This window comes from Vombatus ursinus, unplaced genomic scaffold (assembly GCF_900497805.2).
Source record: "Vombatus ursinus unplaced genomic scaffold, bare-nosed wombat genome assembly UNPS02014826.1, whole genome shotgun sequence".
Classification (NCBI taxonomy): Eukaryota; Metazoa; Chordata; class Mammalia; order Diprotodontia; family Vombatidae; genus Vombatus; species Vombatus ursinus.
The window spans coordinates 6036218-6054667 of NW_020954604.1; the positions used below are offsets into that span (position 1 = coordinate 6036218).

General features: G+C 37.2%; 1 protein-coding gene across 5 annotated transcripts in view; it reads left to right on the top strand.

Moving 5' to 3' along the window:
- ADGRF5 (adhesion G protein-coupled receptor F5) overlaps positions 1-18450 on the top strand; it is a 142737-nt gene that overhangs the window by 98426 nt on the left and 25861 nt on the right. For all 5 annotated transcript variants that reach the window (XM_027838281.1, XM_027838280.1, XM_027838279.1 and 2 more), the window contains exons 5-14: positions 310-489; positions 707-813; positions 2301-2359; positions 3296-3438; positions 5410-5628; positions 6932-7135; positions 8312-8476; positions 11726-11935; positions 14994-15206; positions 17001-17156. In XM_027838281.1, the coding sequence (XP_027694082.1) occupies positions 310-489; positions 707-813; positions 2301-2359; positions 3296-3438; positions 5410-5628; positions 6932-7135; positions 8312-8476; positions 11726-11935; positions 14994-15206; positions 17001-17156 (1656 nt within the window). The remainder of the gene's footprint in view (positions 1-309; positions 490-706; positions 814-2300; positions 2360-3295; positions 3439-5409; positions 5629-6931; positions 7136-8311; positions 8477-11725; positions 11936-14993; positions 15207-17000; positions 17157-18450) is intronic.

The following is an 18450-nucleotide window of genomic DNA, read 5'->3' on the forward strand; positions in this document are numbered from 1 at the left end:
AAAGGAGGAAAGGAAGGAAAGAAAGAAGAAAGGAAAGAAGGAAGGAAGAAAAGAAGGAAGGAAGAGAGGGGGAGGAAGGAAGGAAGGAAAGAAGGAAGGAAGGAAATAAGGAAAAAAGGAAAGAAGGGAGGAAGGAAGAAATGAAGGGAAAAAAAATTGAGTCCCTGCCCTCAGGGAGCTTACATTTCATAAGACACACATATTTGTACTTGAATTTGTACTTGTACTTGAGTAATCCTATTGAAATGTCTGACCTATTGCAAAAAAAAAATCACAACTCTCTACCCTCTGTTTTTCGGTTGATGCTAGTATGCAGGCCCAATGGGAATGAAACTTTTTGTTCTTGTGAAAGTGGATATAAGTGGCTCCCAGAAGTGTGCCTTAGTAACCTCACTTGTCAAAGCTATCACAGCTCAGCCCCAGAAGACTGTAGCTGCCTCAAGGAAATGCCTGCCAAGGGACCCTATTGTCAGGAAGTCATTCTGAAAGGTAAGCAGTAGCTCAGTTTGTGTCTTTGCTATTTCTTTTGTTTTGGCTAATGTCTAACATTAGCCTGAGGAACTCTCTAGACTGTTTAGTATTCTCTATTCCGGTACTGTAGACAATTATCTTGAGATTTAAAAATGCCCACCCTCCCCCCATCCCTGCTTTATTCAGTTTTAATGTAACTTTTATTTTATTTTACTTTTTTTCTCCATTTCACAAGATATTATACTAAGGATGTCAGTCAGACTCAAGATGGATTTTCAGGAAGACCTCAAGAACTCCTCCTCTGCCCTGTATAGGTCGTACAAAACGGATTTGGAAAGAGCGGTATGTGCCCATTTAGAGGAGCCTTTAAAACAACAGATTCTCTCTCCTGGTCTCAGTTTCCAGTCTAAAAGAGCAGAGTAAAGCAAACATTCAATAACTTTGCCTTAAGCTGGGGCTGCCCTTTCACCATGTGTTAAGGTCATTTTCAAATTCTCCTCAGATAGAGAGCAAGTTTGGGTATTGCTTATAATAACTGAGGCTCAGGAGATACACTCCTTTGGACTGTATAGCTATAGTACCAGGAATATAGAACATACAGGGATTTAAGATTGGACTGTCAGGCCCTCTTAGAGTAGGAGGCACAATTTCTCCCTCATTGTAAGGACAGCCATAAGAAAAGGATGGAGCTACAAGTGGGAGAAAAACTGATGTAGACAGAAGAGTTAGTGATTCTAATTTACTGCATTAAAGCTATATGAAGGGACAAAATGATAGGCTATCCCAAAGCATTGGCTCCTGACACTTACTAGGCACCCATTAGCAGAGCCAGAGCTAGCAATTCTAGTGTCCAGGGCAAACGCCACAGAAGGCAAACCAGTCTCCTTTTTAGGACAAATTTATTTGGGAATAGGATGGACACCTCAGAGAAGAGCTTGCACCTTGGGATGAACTGGGCCCATAACGAGTAAGATCCTATGATCCAGTCATCTCCTATCCTCCCACTGCCCACTCCACACACACAGAGGGAGAGATACTGGAGAGATAGCCAGCGAGCAAGGTACAAGATGGAACACAGTTGGAGAAGCACTTGCCTGGGGGTGAAGCTCCCATCTAGTAACTTGCTATCTCAACAAATTATTCCTACTAAATGCTAGGCAGTTGTTTCTGTCTGCTGAAGGAACACGTGTTACAAGGACTCTCTAAATTATGATACCCTCGGGTAAGGCTGTGATTGCCTCACCCCAGTTACAGCTCTAGTCTTCTCACACCCTGCAAATTGGATTCACAGTCTTTTGATACATTTCCATGCAGCATTGATACTAAAACTATGTCATCCTAATCCGTGGTTAAGAGCAGTGTCCTTGGGCATAGTAACTTAAGCCAGGTGGAGAGTTACTCCATTAATAGAACAGAAGGCTTCTTCAGAACCTGATGGATGGGCTCAGGCCTGCTGAAGCTTCTCTAGGAGGGAGAGCTAGCATTCGGAGAAAGAGAGGCTCTCCAGAGCCATGTGCAACATCACAGAGACCTTGCAGGCTCCATCAGAGCTTCAGACCTTCTCCTAATGGGATGTCAGGTAGCTAGTAACTCTGCATTTTAAATCATTCAACCAGCCTTTTTGAATCTCATAGCAGGGCTACCCTAATTAAAGGGTGGAAATTCCTTTACTATTGACACTGAAAATTAGAGGTCACTGACATTAGGCCTTAAAATTCTGTGGGATTTCTCCAGCTTGAAGTTGTTATGTCCAAAGTGTCTCATTATTGGGGAAAAAACGCAGTCCAATCTCTCTTCTGAAATCTCTTCCAATTACTTTTGTTTTTCAGTTCTGGAAAGGTTACAGTATTTTACCAGGCTTCAAATCAGTGCTGATTACAGGCTTCAGGTGAGCATATTATTATTCACTTGTGAAGAAGAAGAAGAAGAATACTGGACTTAGAGATAGTACACCTGGGATTGAATCTTAGCTCCAAAATTGACTAAGTGTGTGTCCCTAGACAAGGCATTTAATTTCCCTGGGCTTCAATCTCATCTGGAAAATGGGGAAAATAATTGAAAACCATGGTACAGTGTAGAGCACACCAAATCTTTTGTTAGGACGCTTGAAGTTTGAATGCTGGCCCAGACTCTCCCTAGCTCTGTAACCATGGGCGAGTAATTTCTTCATCTGGACCTCCATTTTCTTATTTGTAAGATAGATAGATAAGATAGATAGATGGATGGATGGATACATAGATAGATGGATGGATAGATAGATAGATAGATGATAGGTAGATAAATGGATGGATGGATAGATGCATTAGATAGATAGATGGTTGGATAGATAGATAGATAGATAGATAGATAGATAGATAGATAGATAGATAGATAGATAGATAGATAGATAGATAGATAGATAGATTGATAGATTGATAGGTAGATGGATGGATGGATAGATGCATTAGATGGACTAATAGATAGATAGATAGTTGGATAGATAGATTGATAGGTAGATAGATAGATAATGGATGGATAGATGCATTAGATGGATGAATAGATAGATAGATAGATAGATAGATAGATTGATTGATAGATAGATAGATAGACTTGGCATGAGAAGAGCTGAGGTCTAGACCCAAGTGGTCTATGACCTTGAGCAATTCTCTTTACTCCCTAAGGCTATAATTTGACATCTATAAAATAGGGATAATAATATTCCCATGACCTAATCCACAGAGTTATGAAGATCGGGTAGGATGATGTGTATAGAATGCTTTGTTAACTCTAAAGTTCTATGTCAATGTCACCTATTATTATTTTTATCATTTTGGTGCTTGTGCAGGCCTGGAAGTATTATTGTTAAGTACAATATCCAGGCAACAAAACCAACGCCAACACAAATGAATGAAGCAAACGATCGAGTCAAGACACTGATCAATTCAACGTATAGAGTGGATCCTCTCTCCTTTGAGGCAACTCCCGATAGTAAGAACTTCAATTCTTTACATTTTCTTGTAAACAGAATGAAATTCTGCCCAAAATGCAAAATTGTATAAATCAAGACCTAGAGAAGAAGTTCCTTATATGGCACTCTCAATACCAAATCCAGCTCTAAATCTGTGATCCTCTAATCTTAAAATTTTTAAAAATTAAGTATGATTTCATGTAGAAGCATCCTCATCATGACTCCCCTCCACATAGTAAACTTTCATTGATTTGAAACCCAAATCACCAGTAAACTCAGATCACTGGAACTATATTCTCTGCTTTAATGCCCTGGGGTTTTTTAATACTAATATAAAGAATATGTTCACAAAAGGACACCCTGCAAGGAAGATGTATTCAGTCCAATCTCCTATATTTCCCACATCAGCAGTACTATATAATAAGAATTAATGTTCAGAGTGATGACCCTCCTCCATAGCACTATGAAGTCTTGACAAGCCATATTGAATCATTAAAAAAGATTAATTAATGTTCAGAAAAAATATAATAGGCATATATTTATCATATCCAGATTTTCTTAAAATTGACAATCCATATGTGATAACTCAGTTATCTAGAGTACCCCATTCTCTCAATTATTCCTGATAAGGAGTGTTTGCTAAAATCAGAATGGTAATGGCTATCATTTTGTTGATGATAATGATGGTAACAATGACTGTAAGTGATATTCAAAGATAGTCTCTTGCTTAAGTAATTAAGTGCCTAATTTTAAATGTATGTTTCAATGTTCTATAAAAGACCATTTAATAATATTTAGAAAGCAGATTGTCCTGCTGTTTTAAGATGTGTCAGAACTCATGGCCAGAAATGTGTCAGAGAAGGGTGGAGGATAGTATTAAGAAGATCACAGAACTTAAAGCTTTGAAGAACCTATTTGGAAAAGAGATTAGACTTCTTTTGGGTGTCTCCAAAGTTAAAATATTGAAATACACACATATGCATATATGTATATGACATACATACATACACACATATCTGTATATATAAATAAATATGTATGTATGTATATAAAAATAAATATATATGTATGTGTATATATGAATATGTATATGTACATGTACACATCTTTATCTATGTCTACAGATCATTATAACTATCCAAAAATGGAATGGGCTACCTAGCTAAGTAGGGAGCTCTTCATTGCTGGAAGTACTTAAGGAGAGTTTGATTGAAGTCCATAAAAGGGTATTACAGGAAGAAATTCATACGTTGGATAGGAAGTTGACCTACATTTTTTTTAAGCAAGGCAATTGGGGTTAAGTGACTTGCCCAGAGTCACATAGGTAGAAAGTATTATGTGTCTGAGGCTGGATTTGAACTCAGGTCCTCCTGACTCCAGGGCCGGTGCTCTATCCACTGTGCCACCTAGCTGCCCCAACCTAAATTAATTCTAACATCTATTCTGACATTCTATTATTTTTTTAAATTAATTTTAATGATTTTGTTTAGAGTTTCACCCTTACAAGATAATGAATGATGAGTAGTTTAATGTAAAGGACTGCTCAGTACAAGAAAGACATCCATTACCTGGTCCTTGCTTACCCTCCCCTTGTCTTCCACTGAATTCAGAAATCAAGAACAGAATATAAGGCACAAAAATAAAGAAAAGTATGCAATATAATTTAAAGGAACAATAGTTAGGAGGAAAAAACAGAATTAATCAGTGACTTTGATTTTATCTGTGAAATACTTTGATATATATATCCTCCTACTATTTTTAACCATATGTGTTATCATTTGCAGCTTCAATTATAGCAAATAAAATGAGGAATGTATGTCAAATTTTATTCACGTTTTACATTTGCAATGTGCCACAAAGTTACTAGAGAGACCTTTTGGTAGTTGTGTGAACAATGAAATCCCAGGCAGGGGCTCATTGAATACATATCCATTCAGCATCCTTGCTTTTCTTTGTGTTTTGATTGTGACATCTTTCATCCGGATTTTCAGATGAAACAAAGTTCTCCATTGTCCCAGAAATCATCTATGAAGGGGATACGGTGACGATGAGGTGTGAAAATGAAGTGCAATCAACAAACGTAACCTGGCGCCATTTTGAAAGGGCCACAGACATTCAGAACAGCAGTACATTCTCCATTTACACTTCTCTGAGTCACCAAATTTCAATATCAACCCTCACTATTCGTAACATTTCTCTGATTGATGCTGGTAGGTTTGTTTTCTTCTTGATCAGTAAGCTGATTGGGGTGGGAGTGTGTGATGAAAGCTGATAAACAAGAAAATTCTTCAAGCCATCAAAAATGAACCAAAAACTAAACTGGAATCTGTGGAAATGAAGCAAATCTGTTGGAGACCATAAAGATTCTTCATGGGTTAGGTTGTTTTGAGTTGGTTGGTTGGCACTTGTATTACTTTCATTTCTTAATTCAAAATACAAAACAAAAAACTTGTAGTAAATGTTGCATGTTGCAATTCAATGATCCCAAATGGTGTTTGAGGTAGCCATATAGTGACCAAAACCAAGGATTATAAGCTAAGGCAGGGATCATTAATCAATTTTGTGTTTCACGGACCCCTATGGGGAGTGACTTGACCAGGCTCACACAGCTAGGATGTGTCAGAGGTGGGACCGGTATCCAGGGCTTCCTGGCTTTGAGGTTGGCTCTCTGTGCCACTATGTTTTGTAGCCTCTTGCCCATGTCCTCTGGTAAATCTGCCACAGGAGGTCTACCTGACATGCCAGGGTCCTTCCTCATGCTCTCCTGACACGGGCGGGGGTGTGTGTGGTATTAGTGGATCACACAAATTGTTGATCAGCTCTCCCTCAATATTACTAAATGACTGGAACATCTTCCTATCCACCCCCCTCCCCTGACCCCAAACGTATATTTTTCTGATAACAACCTTTATTCCACTTCTTTAGTCTAACTCCTCAATTGTAATTAGGTGTAACCTAGGCTCATGGGTCTTGAATCTGCCATGTAAATGTAAGGCTTTCTATCCAAAGTTTTCTATTTCCCCAGGGCTTTACAACTTGCACCTTTTTGTCCCCTTTATTAAACATTAATCTTTCTCATTTGCCTGATTTGCCTCCCTTCCCTTCTCATCTCCCTACCTTTTCACTTTTGGCCTCCAAAGGACCCAAAATGTCCATCTGTACCATCCAAAATTTTTTCCAAACTGAGAAGCCTTTCATTTTCATTTTTAAAGATATCCAAAGGTTTAGAATTGTTTTAATATTTAAGTGTTGATATAATATGTGACTAGTGACTACAGTTACTTTATTTTTATTTTTTGGGGGGGCTAGGCAATGGGGTTAAGTGACTTGTCCAGCGTCACACAGCTAGTAAGTGTCAAATGTCTGAGGCCGGATTTGAACTCAGGTCCTCCTGACTCCAGAGTCAGTGCTCTATCCACTATGCCACCTAGCTCCCCCCTACAGTTACTTTAAAGACTTGTATTCACATAACCATAACCAATAAGATAATATGTTTTGGATTTTTTTTTTCAGGGGAATATGTTTGTACTCTAACATATGACATTTTTGACTATGAGGGCCGGAAAAAAATCAATGTGATTTCCACAGAAATTGAAGCATCAGAAGACCTGAAGGTGATGTGTGACAACAATCCTGTATCTTTGAGTTGTTGTGCTGGGAAAGATTTTAATTTAAGTAATATTGAATGGAATCAGGAGGGACTGATCAACATTCCAGGTAAGTAGAAAGCTTCATTATTTTACATGACATGACCAGTGTAACTTGTTAATAACTTGACCTGCTCTTCTAGGACAATACAAACAACTCACATTTATATAACATTTCAAAGTTTATAAAAGCACATGATTTCCACCCAACAGTTCTGTGAAATAGAAAGTTCAAATGTTATTAACCCTATTGTACAGATGGGAAAACTGAAGCATAAAAAGGCTGTTAGAAAGAACCACAATTGAAAAACCAGGTTCTGACAGGGACAGTGGGAAGAACCATCAATCTGGTGTCAGAATGGATTTGAATTTCTTTTTTTTTTTAATTTTTTATTCATTTTGAACTTAAATGCCAAAAAACCCCCAAACTTCCATGTACATTGCACAACACAAAAAAGGATTCAATATGAAACCATCAATCTCCATTTCACAATTTACTGTCCATTTCACAAATTCTGTCCTACAGCTGAACTATGTGTTATGGGAAAGTAGCACAGTAGATAGAGTACCAGACCTGGAGTCAGGAAGACTTGAGTTCAAATCTGGCATCAAACACTTACTAGCTGAGTAACCCCGGGCAAGTTACTTAAACTCCGTTTGCCTTAGTTTCCTTATCTGTAAAAGGGGATAATAATAACACCTATCTTCTAAGATTATTGGGGACAGGTAGGTGGTGCAGTGGATAGAGTGCTGGGCCTGAAGTCAAGAAGACTCATCTTCCTGAGTTCAAATTTGGCCTCAGACACTTACTAGCTTTGTGACCCTGGGCAAGTCACTTAACCTGGTTTACCTTAGTTCCTCATCTGTAAAATGAGATGGTGAAGGAAATGGCAAACCACTCCAGTACCTTTGCCAAGAAAATTCCAAATGGGCTCACAAAGAATTGGACACAACTGAAGTGACTGAACATCTAGGGTTATTGTAAGGGTCAAATGAGATAATATTTGTAAAAAAACAAAAAAAAAAACCACTTGGCACAGTGCCTCACATTTACACTCTTACTATTCTAGTCATTTCTTTAAGAGTTTAAGTTATGGAGATGGGGCTGACCAGCTTTGGTAGAGAAAATTTCCTCATCTAGGAGTTCCCTACACCAATGAAACTGACAGGTCCCGTCCCCATCCTCTATTCAAACTAAATCAATGAGGCAGTCATTAGTAATAGCCATACAATTGTTTCTTTGCAGGGATCAGCTCCTCAGATTCCAGGTGCAGTAAACACACCATCAAGGCTGATGGAACTCAGTGTCTAAGTGGCTCTGCTGGAACAGAGGTATTTTACGTATGCGGGTTCCACAGTGGCCATGGAGCTGATAGCAGCAGGAAGATAAAAGTTACATTTACATCTGTGGGTAAGAATTTGTTCTTTGGGATGATGGGAATTCCAGGGTTAGACTCTCCATGCCAATTGTAATGACTGTCTTTGGGTCAATAGTCAACTACATCCTTCCTAACATCATTGATTCCGTCCAAAAAAAATGTCATGTGAAAAAATGTTCCAGGGGATAGTTTGTTCTCTATGAAAGGAGATAAGGAAATCAAGCCACAACTTCAGGTGTAGGAAGAGGGAGTCAGAGCTCTTTGGTGAGTCTAATGGTGTAACAATGGAGTTCACAAATTTACTACCAGTTTTTAGTTCTGACAGGGACAGTGGGAAGAGCCATCAATCTGGTGTTAGAATGGATTTGAATTTCTTTTTTTAAAATTTTTTATTCATTTTGAACTTAAATGCCAAAAACCCCCAAAGTTTCCATGTACATTGCACAACACAAAAAAAGGATCCAATATGAAACCATGAATCTCCATTTCACAATTTACTTTTTTTGAACAAAATGTGTAACAAATATTACACATCATTTTCAGAGCTACCCTGGCTTTCTGTGCTCCCTTCTGCTTTTTGTTTGTTTGATTTCTACTGTGCATTTTTTTCTCTCTCCCTTCCCACCCCACACTAGAGAAGGCTACCATTAGACACAGATGTGTGTCTATATTTACATATGCATATATGTAAAATCATACTACACATACTTCTATTTATCAGTTCTTTCTCTGAAGGTAAATAGCGTCTTCCTTCATGGATCATTTGTAATTTATTTGAGTGTTTATAATACTCAAAATAGCCTAGTTGTTCACAGTTGTTCTTTAAACAATATTGCTGTTACTGTATCAAAAATTCTCTTGATTCTACTTATTTCACTTCAGGTTTGAATTTCAGTTCTTAACTACCTTTAGAAAGTAAGCTTGGACAAGTTGCTTCCCTTCCCAGGGCCTCAGTTTCCTCATTTGTAAATGAGGAGATTGGACTAGATGATCTTTGCATTCACTTTCAGCTATGATCCTATGTTAATGGCATTCAACAGTTATCTCTTAATAATGATTTTCTTAAATAAAAAAGTTCCACAAAACAAACAAATGTATCAAAACAATTCTGACATTACATGTAGTATTTCATAGACATGGAGCAGAATGTGTGTGTAGATGTGTATGTGCATGTGTGTACAAACGTGTGTGTGCATGCATGCATGTGTTGGGAGACAGAGAAAGGAATCTTCTCTTCTTTGAGATGAAGCAAGGTCATTAAAATTTCACAGCATTTTCAGCAAGCATTTCTTAAGCACCTACTATGTGCCAGGCACTGTGCTTAGAGTGGAGAATGCAAACACAGTCATGAAGCAAGTCGGGGCTCTCAAAAGAGCTTACACTGGGGGATCGTTGCAGGGGAGAGAGGGAGACAACATAGGAGGAGGTGAGGCTCGTGGTGGAGACAGGGTCTGGGAAGAGGGCATCAGGAAAGGCTTCCTTTCCAAGGTAGTATAAAAATGTGTCACAAAATGAGGAGATTTGACTATATGGCCTCTAAAATTCCTTTCAACTCTAAATTGATATTGCTGTTTAGTCATTTTTAATCTTGTCTAACTCTTTGTGACCCCATTTGGGGTTTTCTTGGCAAAGATACTGGAGTGGTTTGCCATTTCCTTCTCCAGCTCATTTTACAGATGAGGAAGCTGAGGCAAACAGGTTAAGTGACTTGCACAGGGTCACACAGCTCGAAAGTGTATGAGGCCAAATTTGAATTCAGGAAGAGGAGTCTTCCTGACTCAAAGCCTGGTACTCTATCCACTGAGCCACCTGGCTGAGCTAAATTGATGATCCTCCTTAAATTCAGAGTCCCTTCATCAAAGGTTTTTCTGAAACCACCCACTTCATCATTTCTTACAGTGCAATAGTATTTCATTATATTCATATATCATAACTTGTTCAGCCATTCCCCAATTGATGGGGATCCCCTCAGGTTCCAATTCTTTGCCACTATACCTCTTTTTCTTTCTAAAAAGTTCTGTTTTATAAGGGATGACTCTCTGATAGGAAGCATGAGTTGCAATATGAGTAGAAATCTAGGTGAAGGGGGCAGCTAGGTGGCACAGTGGATAGAGCACCAGCTCTGGAATCAAGAGGACCTGAGTTCAAATGCAGCCTCAGACACTTGATACATACTAGCTGTGTGACCCTGGGCAAGTCACTTAATCCTGATTGTCTCAAAAAAAAAAAAAAAGAAAAGAAAGAAATCTAGGTGAAATAAAAACAAAAGAAAAATTTTTTAAATTTAAAAACCCAGTCCAACTAAAAATATAAAAATAAACTAATTCCTCACAAAGCCATAAGGATTTGATACATTTTTTTTGTGGAACTTTTTTCTTTAAATAAAAGCATTATTGAAAAATAACTCTCTAGGAGGGAATAAAAGAAGGGATATAAATAAATATGTTGGAATTATAAAAATGAAAGCTATCAACAAAAATTGTTTTGTTTTGTTTTGTTTTTTTAAAGATAGGCCTAAAGACTATGGGAATAAATAGTACTACTGGGAGAACATATTTGCTGATGGATGATTGATATAGGAATATCATTGATTGAATAAGGAATAATTACTACTACATAGAGAATCTTACTACTTGCAAGGTAGCCTATTCCACTTGGAGACAGCTATAATTGTTAGGGAGTTTTTCCTTACGTGGAACCGAAATATTCAAACGTACTTCCCATGTTCAATTATAATATTAACTCATTGACTCTAATTCTTCTCTCTGGGACCAAACAGATCACCCCTCTTTAATACTGTGATCATTTCCCTTCCTCCATCACTTAACCTCACCCCCAGCCTTCCCTTCTAACACCTCTAATTCCTTCAGTTCAATCTAATAGAGTTCAGAATTCCCTCACTCACTTGGTCTCTCTTGCCTCTGCTCTAACGTAACCATGTTAGGACGCTAGGAATGAGCGGGCTAGCAGTGTGGCTTGGGTTAGAGGTCAACACCTGTGAATTTTCAGCCTTTTGTCACTGCTGATTATCAGGATATAATTCTAAGCCACAAGAGGAAGTGAACAAGTTCCGAGGGGATGTGGTGGAAATGTGTGGCTCAAAGCACTATCAGCAACAGACTGGAAACTAATCAAACAACGGAACACTGAGGACCCCATCTTGTCCAGACCAAGGACAGGATGGTCCATTGTAGCCATCTTTATCCTTAGAGGTTCTCCCTCTGGATACTACCAAAAAAAGACTGATCTTTTTGGCATTATTTTTGTTTTGCTTTTTTCAGCCAATCTGACAGTAACTCCAGACCCGATTGCTATTTCTGAAGGACAGAATTTCTCCATAAGATGCATCAGCGATGTGAGTAGCTATGACTCAGTATTCTGGAACACCTCAGCTGGATCCAAAATAAACCCAAAGTTTTATGTTACCAAGAGATATCCCAATAGAGCTGAATCAGTGCTTACAGTAGAGACTGCAACAAGAGAATGGAATGGTGAGTGGAAGGGCCATATGTGAAATAGTAATTGTAAAGTGCTTAGCAAAGTATCTGGAACATAGTAAAAGCATCATGTAAATGTTAGCTACTGCTATTACTATATCACTTTGTGGAAAGTGTTTTTTATTTGTTTTATTTTTATTGATCTCTTTTTATTTATACCATTCAAAGAGCTATCCCATGTAATGAAAAAATAGAAAATAAAGGGAAAAAAGCAATTCAGTAAAACTTAACATCAAATCTAACATTATATGAAATATTTGCAAAGCAAGGAGAAAGGACCAAACGCTTACTATGTTCCAGGTGATTTTTAAATATTATCTCATTTGATCCTCCCAACAACCCTCAGAAGTAAATGCTATCATGATCCCCATTTTAAAGTTGAGGAAATTGAGGCAGACAGAGATGGCTTACCCAGGGTCCCATAGCTAGTAAGTATCTAAAACCAGATTTGAACTGATGTCTTCCTTATTCCAGGTGCAGTATTCTACCACTCTATTACTTAGCTGCCTAAAGAATGGAAGGAGGAGAATTCTTGTATTTCCTCTTAAGGGCCAAGCTTATTCATTCTAATTATCTAGTATTCATTTTGTTGTTCTTTCCATTTACATTGCTATAGTTATTGTATATATTGCATTACAAGTGCTGCTTCATTTTGTGTCAATTCTTATGTTCTTATATTAATTATATTAATAATTATAACATAATCTATATTATCATATAATATACATATTATATAATACAAGATATATAATAATTATATAATATATGACAATATGATATAATATTTATATAAATGTGAATATATAAAATTATACAAATAATATATAATTATATAAGAATAAGAATAATTATATTAATTCTTCTATTCATTTTTATGGAGAAGTAATATTACATTATGTTCATGCACTGTGCATTTTGTGGATTACCCAATTGATGTGAATATACTTTGTTTCTACTTTTTAAGCTACTATAAAAAGTGCTGCTATTAATATTTATAGCAGAAAATTCTTTTTACAGCACTACTAGGAAACCAGTGAGATATCTGTGTGTGTTTATATACATATATAATATATATAAATGTATGTATATGTATACAAACATATAACTTTTGATATGAATAGAACACTTGGTGTTTTAACTCCTCTGTGGTAAAGAAATTGGTTAAAGGGTTCATGTCCTTCAGATTGTACTGAACTGTTGAACTGGAAACAAGAAATAATAACTTTATTATATATTGAAAAGGAATAGCAAGTTGTACATAATAGATTTGCAGTTTCATGTGCAATCACATTTTTATTATGCTATGTTATTTAAATGCTTGTTTTATTCCATAAAATAAAAATACATAAATTAATTAAAATAAAATCAAGTTTAAAAAAAACAAGAATGCTATATGTAATTAGTTCATATTTCACTCCCATAAATAGACTACATCGAGGGGGTATTTTAGTTCTTGAGTACAAAAGGATACTATGGATCAGAGCCACAAATAAATGCTTTGGAAAAAAAAGGAAAAAACAGTGTGTTTGCTCCCCATAGCAAATTCTGATTGGTACTTTAGTGGGGGGAGGGAGGACAAGGAATCTCCAAGGAGGATTTTGGAAGACAGTCAAGCCATCAATCAGACGTCACTGGGTAAAAGTTATTTGGGCTACAATGTCTACATTGCAAATTTTCTTTGAACTCACTACAGAAAGGTACTTAAAAAAAAAAAAAGTATGGAACAGTGAAAAATTCACTGGATTTTTCACTTGGCCAAAAGAAGATCTGGGTTCCAGGCCTAACTCTACATTGATCACTAAATCCAAATTCATTAAAGATTACCCTTCTATAGTCTCTGGTGGTAATGAAATTACATTTATTATAAAACCCCTCTATTCCTGCAAACTAATCTGCATGATTCAGACATTTCTTCGATGCTCCTTCATCAACATAACGTCAACTGAATTCATGCAGACAGCTCCCACGTAGACCCTTTTGGTTCTGTTCTCAGATCTTTGTAGTTCTATACGTTGCATTCCAACATAAGCTACTTTCAATTATATTTGATGATTCCAGAGACTTATACCTGGTGTCAGCATTTACTCTTGCTCTGTGATGTTTACTTATTCCTATAACATTTCTGATTATTTTTACCAGTTTGTCATGATATTATAATTAAAATTAGAGTGGTTTTTATTATTACCATCATTATAATTAGAGACAAAGTGCTCGACTTGGGAGTCAGGAGACACTTAGGTTCAAATCTCACCTCTGACTTGCTAGCTATATGGACATGGAAAAGTCATTTAACCTCTCTGAGCCTCTGTCTCCTCATCTGTAAAATAGGGATAATGATACTTGAAGTACTTACTTAACACTATTGATTCAGGGTTCAAATGAGGAAGTGCATGATGTCTCAAAGGCCTTAGTGAAGTTTTAAGCTATGGGTTATGGAAGTTTTTAATTTCCATAGCTTAAAACTTCCCTAAGTCTCTTGGGACATCATGGATAAGTAAAGTCATTTGTAAACTTTAAGTTGTTATGTAAATTTCACTTGTCATATTATCATTATAGTACAGTTATTCTTTCCATATTGCTGGGGTTAAGGAAGCAGCACCCCCACAATCTAGAAAATCCTCATGAAATTTTTTTGGCCCACCCTTTGTACCAGAGAAGAAGTCTGAAATTTTTCTTTTTTCTTTCATAGGGTTTACAGTACATTATTATAAAATTTATGTTGATATTATACAATACTGTACATGTACTTTATGCATTTATGAGTTTCTGAACTTTTTCTGAGTTGTCTACTGGCCTTCACGTGTTTTCTGTGACTTCTGCAGAACTCCTCCAAAATTCCGATTTAATTTCTTATGCTGACCCGTGATATATCAAAACTGCAGTGGAGAAAGTCATGACGTGGAAGGGATAACTATACAATGCACATGTATCTTTACTCCTAAATTTTTCCAGTGGGATATGATCTACAACGATAACAGACATTGTGAAATGACACCAGCCTAGAATGATTGAGTCGATTTTTACCAGCCTGTCTCTGCTTCCTTCCATCCAGGTGTTTATCACTGCATATTTAGGTACAAGAGCTCATACAGCATAGCCACAAAGGACGTTACCGTTCACCCATTGCCGCTGAAGCACGACATCCTGCTCGATCCCTTGGAAGCTGACGTTCCCTGTGGGGGCATCTGTCACTTACGGTGCTGCATAAATGAGGCTGTAGACTACAGAGTTACTTTCCAAATTAATGGCTTGTCCCTTCCCACTGGTAAGAGCAACTCCTACATCATCTGATCATACTGCTTCATGCATGTGGATATAGGCAAGACACAAAGATGATGACAAGATGCCGAGGAAGGTGGGCAAAAAGAGTAACAACAACAGGTTCAATAATCTTTGGCTGTCACCGTATTTTGCTACATACTTAGATGGAATGAAGGTCAGTGTCCATTTCACTGATGGTCATCTCTGCATCCCTCTGTCTCATCTGTATGCAAATCTTTGTCGTGTTGGAGGCTCATGGGGCATAGTGCGATTTCCCTGCAAAGTAAGAATCAATTTAGGTCAATCTATAAAATGATGGGGGTTGGGCTGGATAACCTCTCGCATCCTGTAAGTTCTAAAATCTCATATTTCTAAAAATTCCTAATGGAAAAGTCTCTCAGATCTTCAGGAAGTTCATTTATTTATTCACTAAGTATTTAGAAAACAATTACTACGCATTTCTCATTCAATCAACAAGCATTGATTTAGCTCTTCCTATATGCCAGATAGTGCTTGATGCTTAGGATGCAAAGGCAAAAAATGAAACAATCCTCACTTTCAAGTGGCTTTCATGTCTCCCCATTTGATTAAAGAGGCTATAAAGAAGCTTGAGATTCAGAGTTTAAAATCCATTTGGAGAACAAGATGTATACGTATAGAATAGTTAAGAAATAATACAAATATGTGTGAGTTAAGTAACAATAATAATGTAACTAATAATGATGATCAACCAATTATAATTATTAATAACAAATTATTATAATAATAAATTATAATTATATAACAATGTATAATATATCAATATAATAATATATAATACAATTATAATAAATTATATAATAATAAAAGTGAAATTATTTTCAAATATTATCTCATTTTATCCTCACAGTAACACTGGGAGTTAGGTGTCATTATTGTCCTCATTTTCCAGATGAGGAGAGGCAGAGAGTGGTTAAGTGACTTGCCCAGGGTCACACAGCTAAGTGTCTGAGGCTGGATCTGAACTTGGTCTTTCCAACCCTAGGCCCAGTACTCTTTACACTTTACCACCTAGCTGCCTATAATATAGAAAATAAATGTTTTTTAACTTCAAAGGTCAGGGATATCAATGTGGGCCTGAGCAGTCAAGAAAGGCCTCATGTAGGAAGTGGGGATTAACAGACCCTTTAAACATGGCACCATAAATAGCAGGCCAGGCTTGGAGTCAAGACCTAAGTTTAAGATCTATCTCTTAAACACAGTAGCTGCATGATCACATACAAATTTGTTAATCTCTTAGTGTCCCAGGCAACTTTCTGACTTTTAAGTAATAGCTCTAGAGCTGTAATGGCACCCCCATTTTACAGATGAGGAAACTGAGGCCCAGGAGTGTTATGTGACTTGCCCACGGTTACATAGGCATCAGAAGCAGGATTCAAACCCAGATCCTTTAACTTTAGAGCCAGTACTCTTTCCACTATACCTGATGAGCTGCTGACACACTTTTGTAGAAGGCGTTTCTGCCAACAGGAGTTTCCACCACCAATGAAATCATCAGTCCAAAACTCCAACCCAATTTTAAAAAAAAGAGAGATTCAATTAAGTTAAAAGGACAGAGAGAATCATTGGGGTAGGAGAGATAGTAGAAGTTAAGGTTTGGAGTAAATAATCAGCATATTCCTGGGATGGTGAAGAGAACGGCCTCATTAAAGCAAAGGTTTTGGCCAAATCCCACCCATCTGGCCCTTGTTAAAGAGGAATAAACACCTTCCATATTCAAGGCTGCACTGTGAACCTCTGTAAATCTCCTTTTCTTTAGTAAAAGAAGCTCAAGAAAATCGAGCCTGCTATAAATACAGTTTAATGGCAAACACAACTGCTTGGTGCTCCAAAACAGTTCAGGCATCTTGTATCTTCGTCAACTCGGTCAACAAATCGGTCCAGAGTGCACCGGTCACTCTTCGCCTTGTTCCTGGTAAGAACCCTTTTTGTTCCTCTCCCACACTGCAGCCAGGTCACCTGGACTCAACGTCTTGTCACTTCCATAATGCTGCTGGGACTTCATTCCAAAGGGCATTAACTGCTGATTTTCTAACCTTTTACCCCCCTTGTTGCCCAGGATAGTATGTTGTATGTGGCGGGCACTTAACAAATGATTGATCAATGGATGGATGAATGAATGGGTGAATGAGTGAATGAATGTAAGCTAGTTCTGAGCTGAAGCATTCTATTGATGGAAGACTTTTTTGGTGAACAAAGCAACCTACCTACCTTCCCAATTATTCCGACGCTGGAGCAGGGCTATAGAAAATCATCTGGTATTCAGATAATAGATGACTTTTTCCCCAAATCCCATCCCAACTGAAGGTAGTATGTAACCATTCTCTCCACCCTCTATTAGTGAAGTCATTACTAAGTCAGTCTTCTTAGAATTATCCTTTTTTTTTTTCAGTCTTTTGGGATGGGAGTAGAGAGTAGAAAACATGGTACAGTGGAAAAAATGTTGGATTTGAAGTTAGAGGTCCTGAGTTCAGATCTTGCTTTTGTAGTCTGTGAGATCTTGGACAAGTCATTTAATTTCTCTGAGCCTAAGATTTCTTTAAGATTTCTATGTCTTTTCCCATCCTCTCAACCTTCCTTCCTATCTTAAAAAATAAAGTAACCTTTATCCTTGACAAAGCCAACGTCTTTCATCCCCTCCAGTCTCCTCTACATATTTGCTTCATTGATAATTTCCTGTTTCTTTATCTTAATTCTTTCATTTCCAATTGATCCTTTTCTGAGTGACAGCACTCTAATAGAAGGATCACCTGCTTTAAAGACAATAGACTATTAAATTCTATAGACAATTAAATTCTAGATTTACCACTCACTCCCTTCACGATGTTGGGCAAACCCGTTCTCCTTTCTAGGTTTCGGTTTCTTCTTCCAAAAATGAAGCAATTAAAGGGAATGACTTCTAAGGTCATTTCCAGTTCTAAGTCTGGAGTCTTAAATCTTGTAAAATTAAATTTTATTTTTTTATTATGAACTTAACAATTATCAACAAATGCAAACATTTCAAGATACAAAGAAGAGCATAAAAGAGACTTTTACTAAGAAACTATGAACTTTTGTTACATTGTTTTTAATTATATGGGCAAATATAGAGAGATGCATAATTTCTCTTTTATGCCTACAAACTAATTTTCTAGAAACAGCAATTTACAGTCATTGTCTCTACTTCCTTACTATCCACCAACCCCTTGTATTCTGGCTTTCATCCCCAT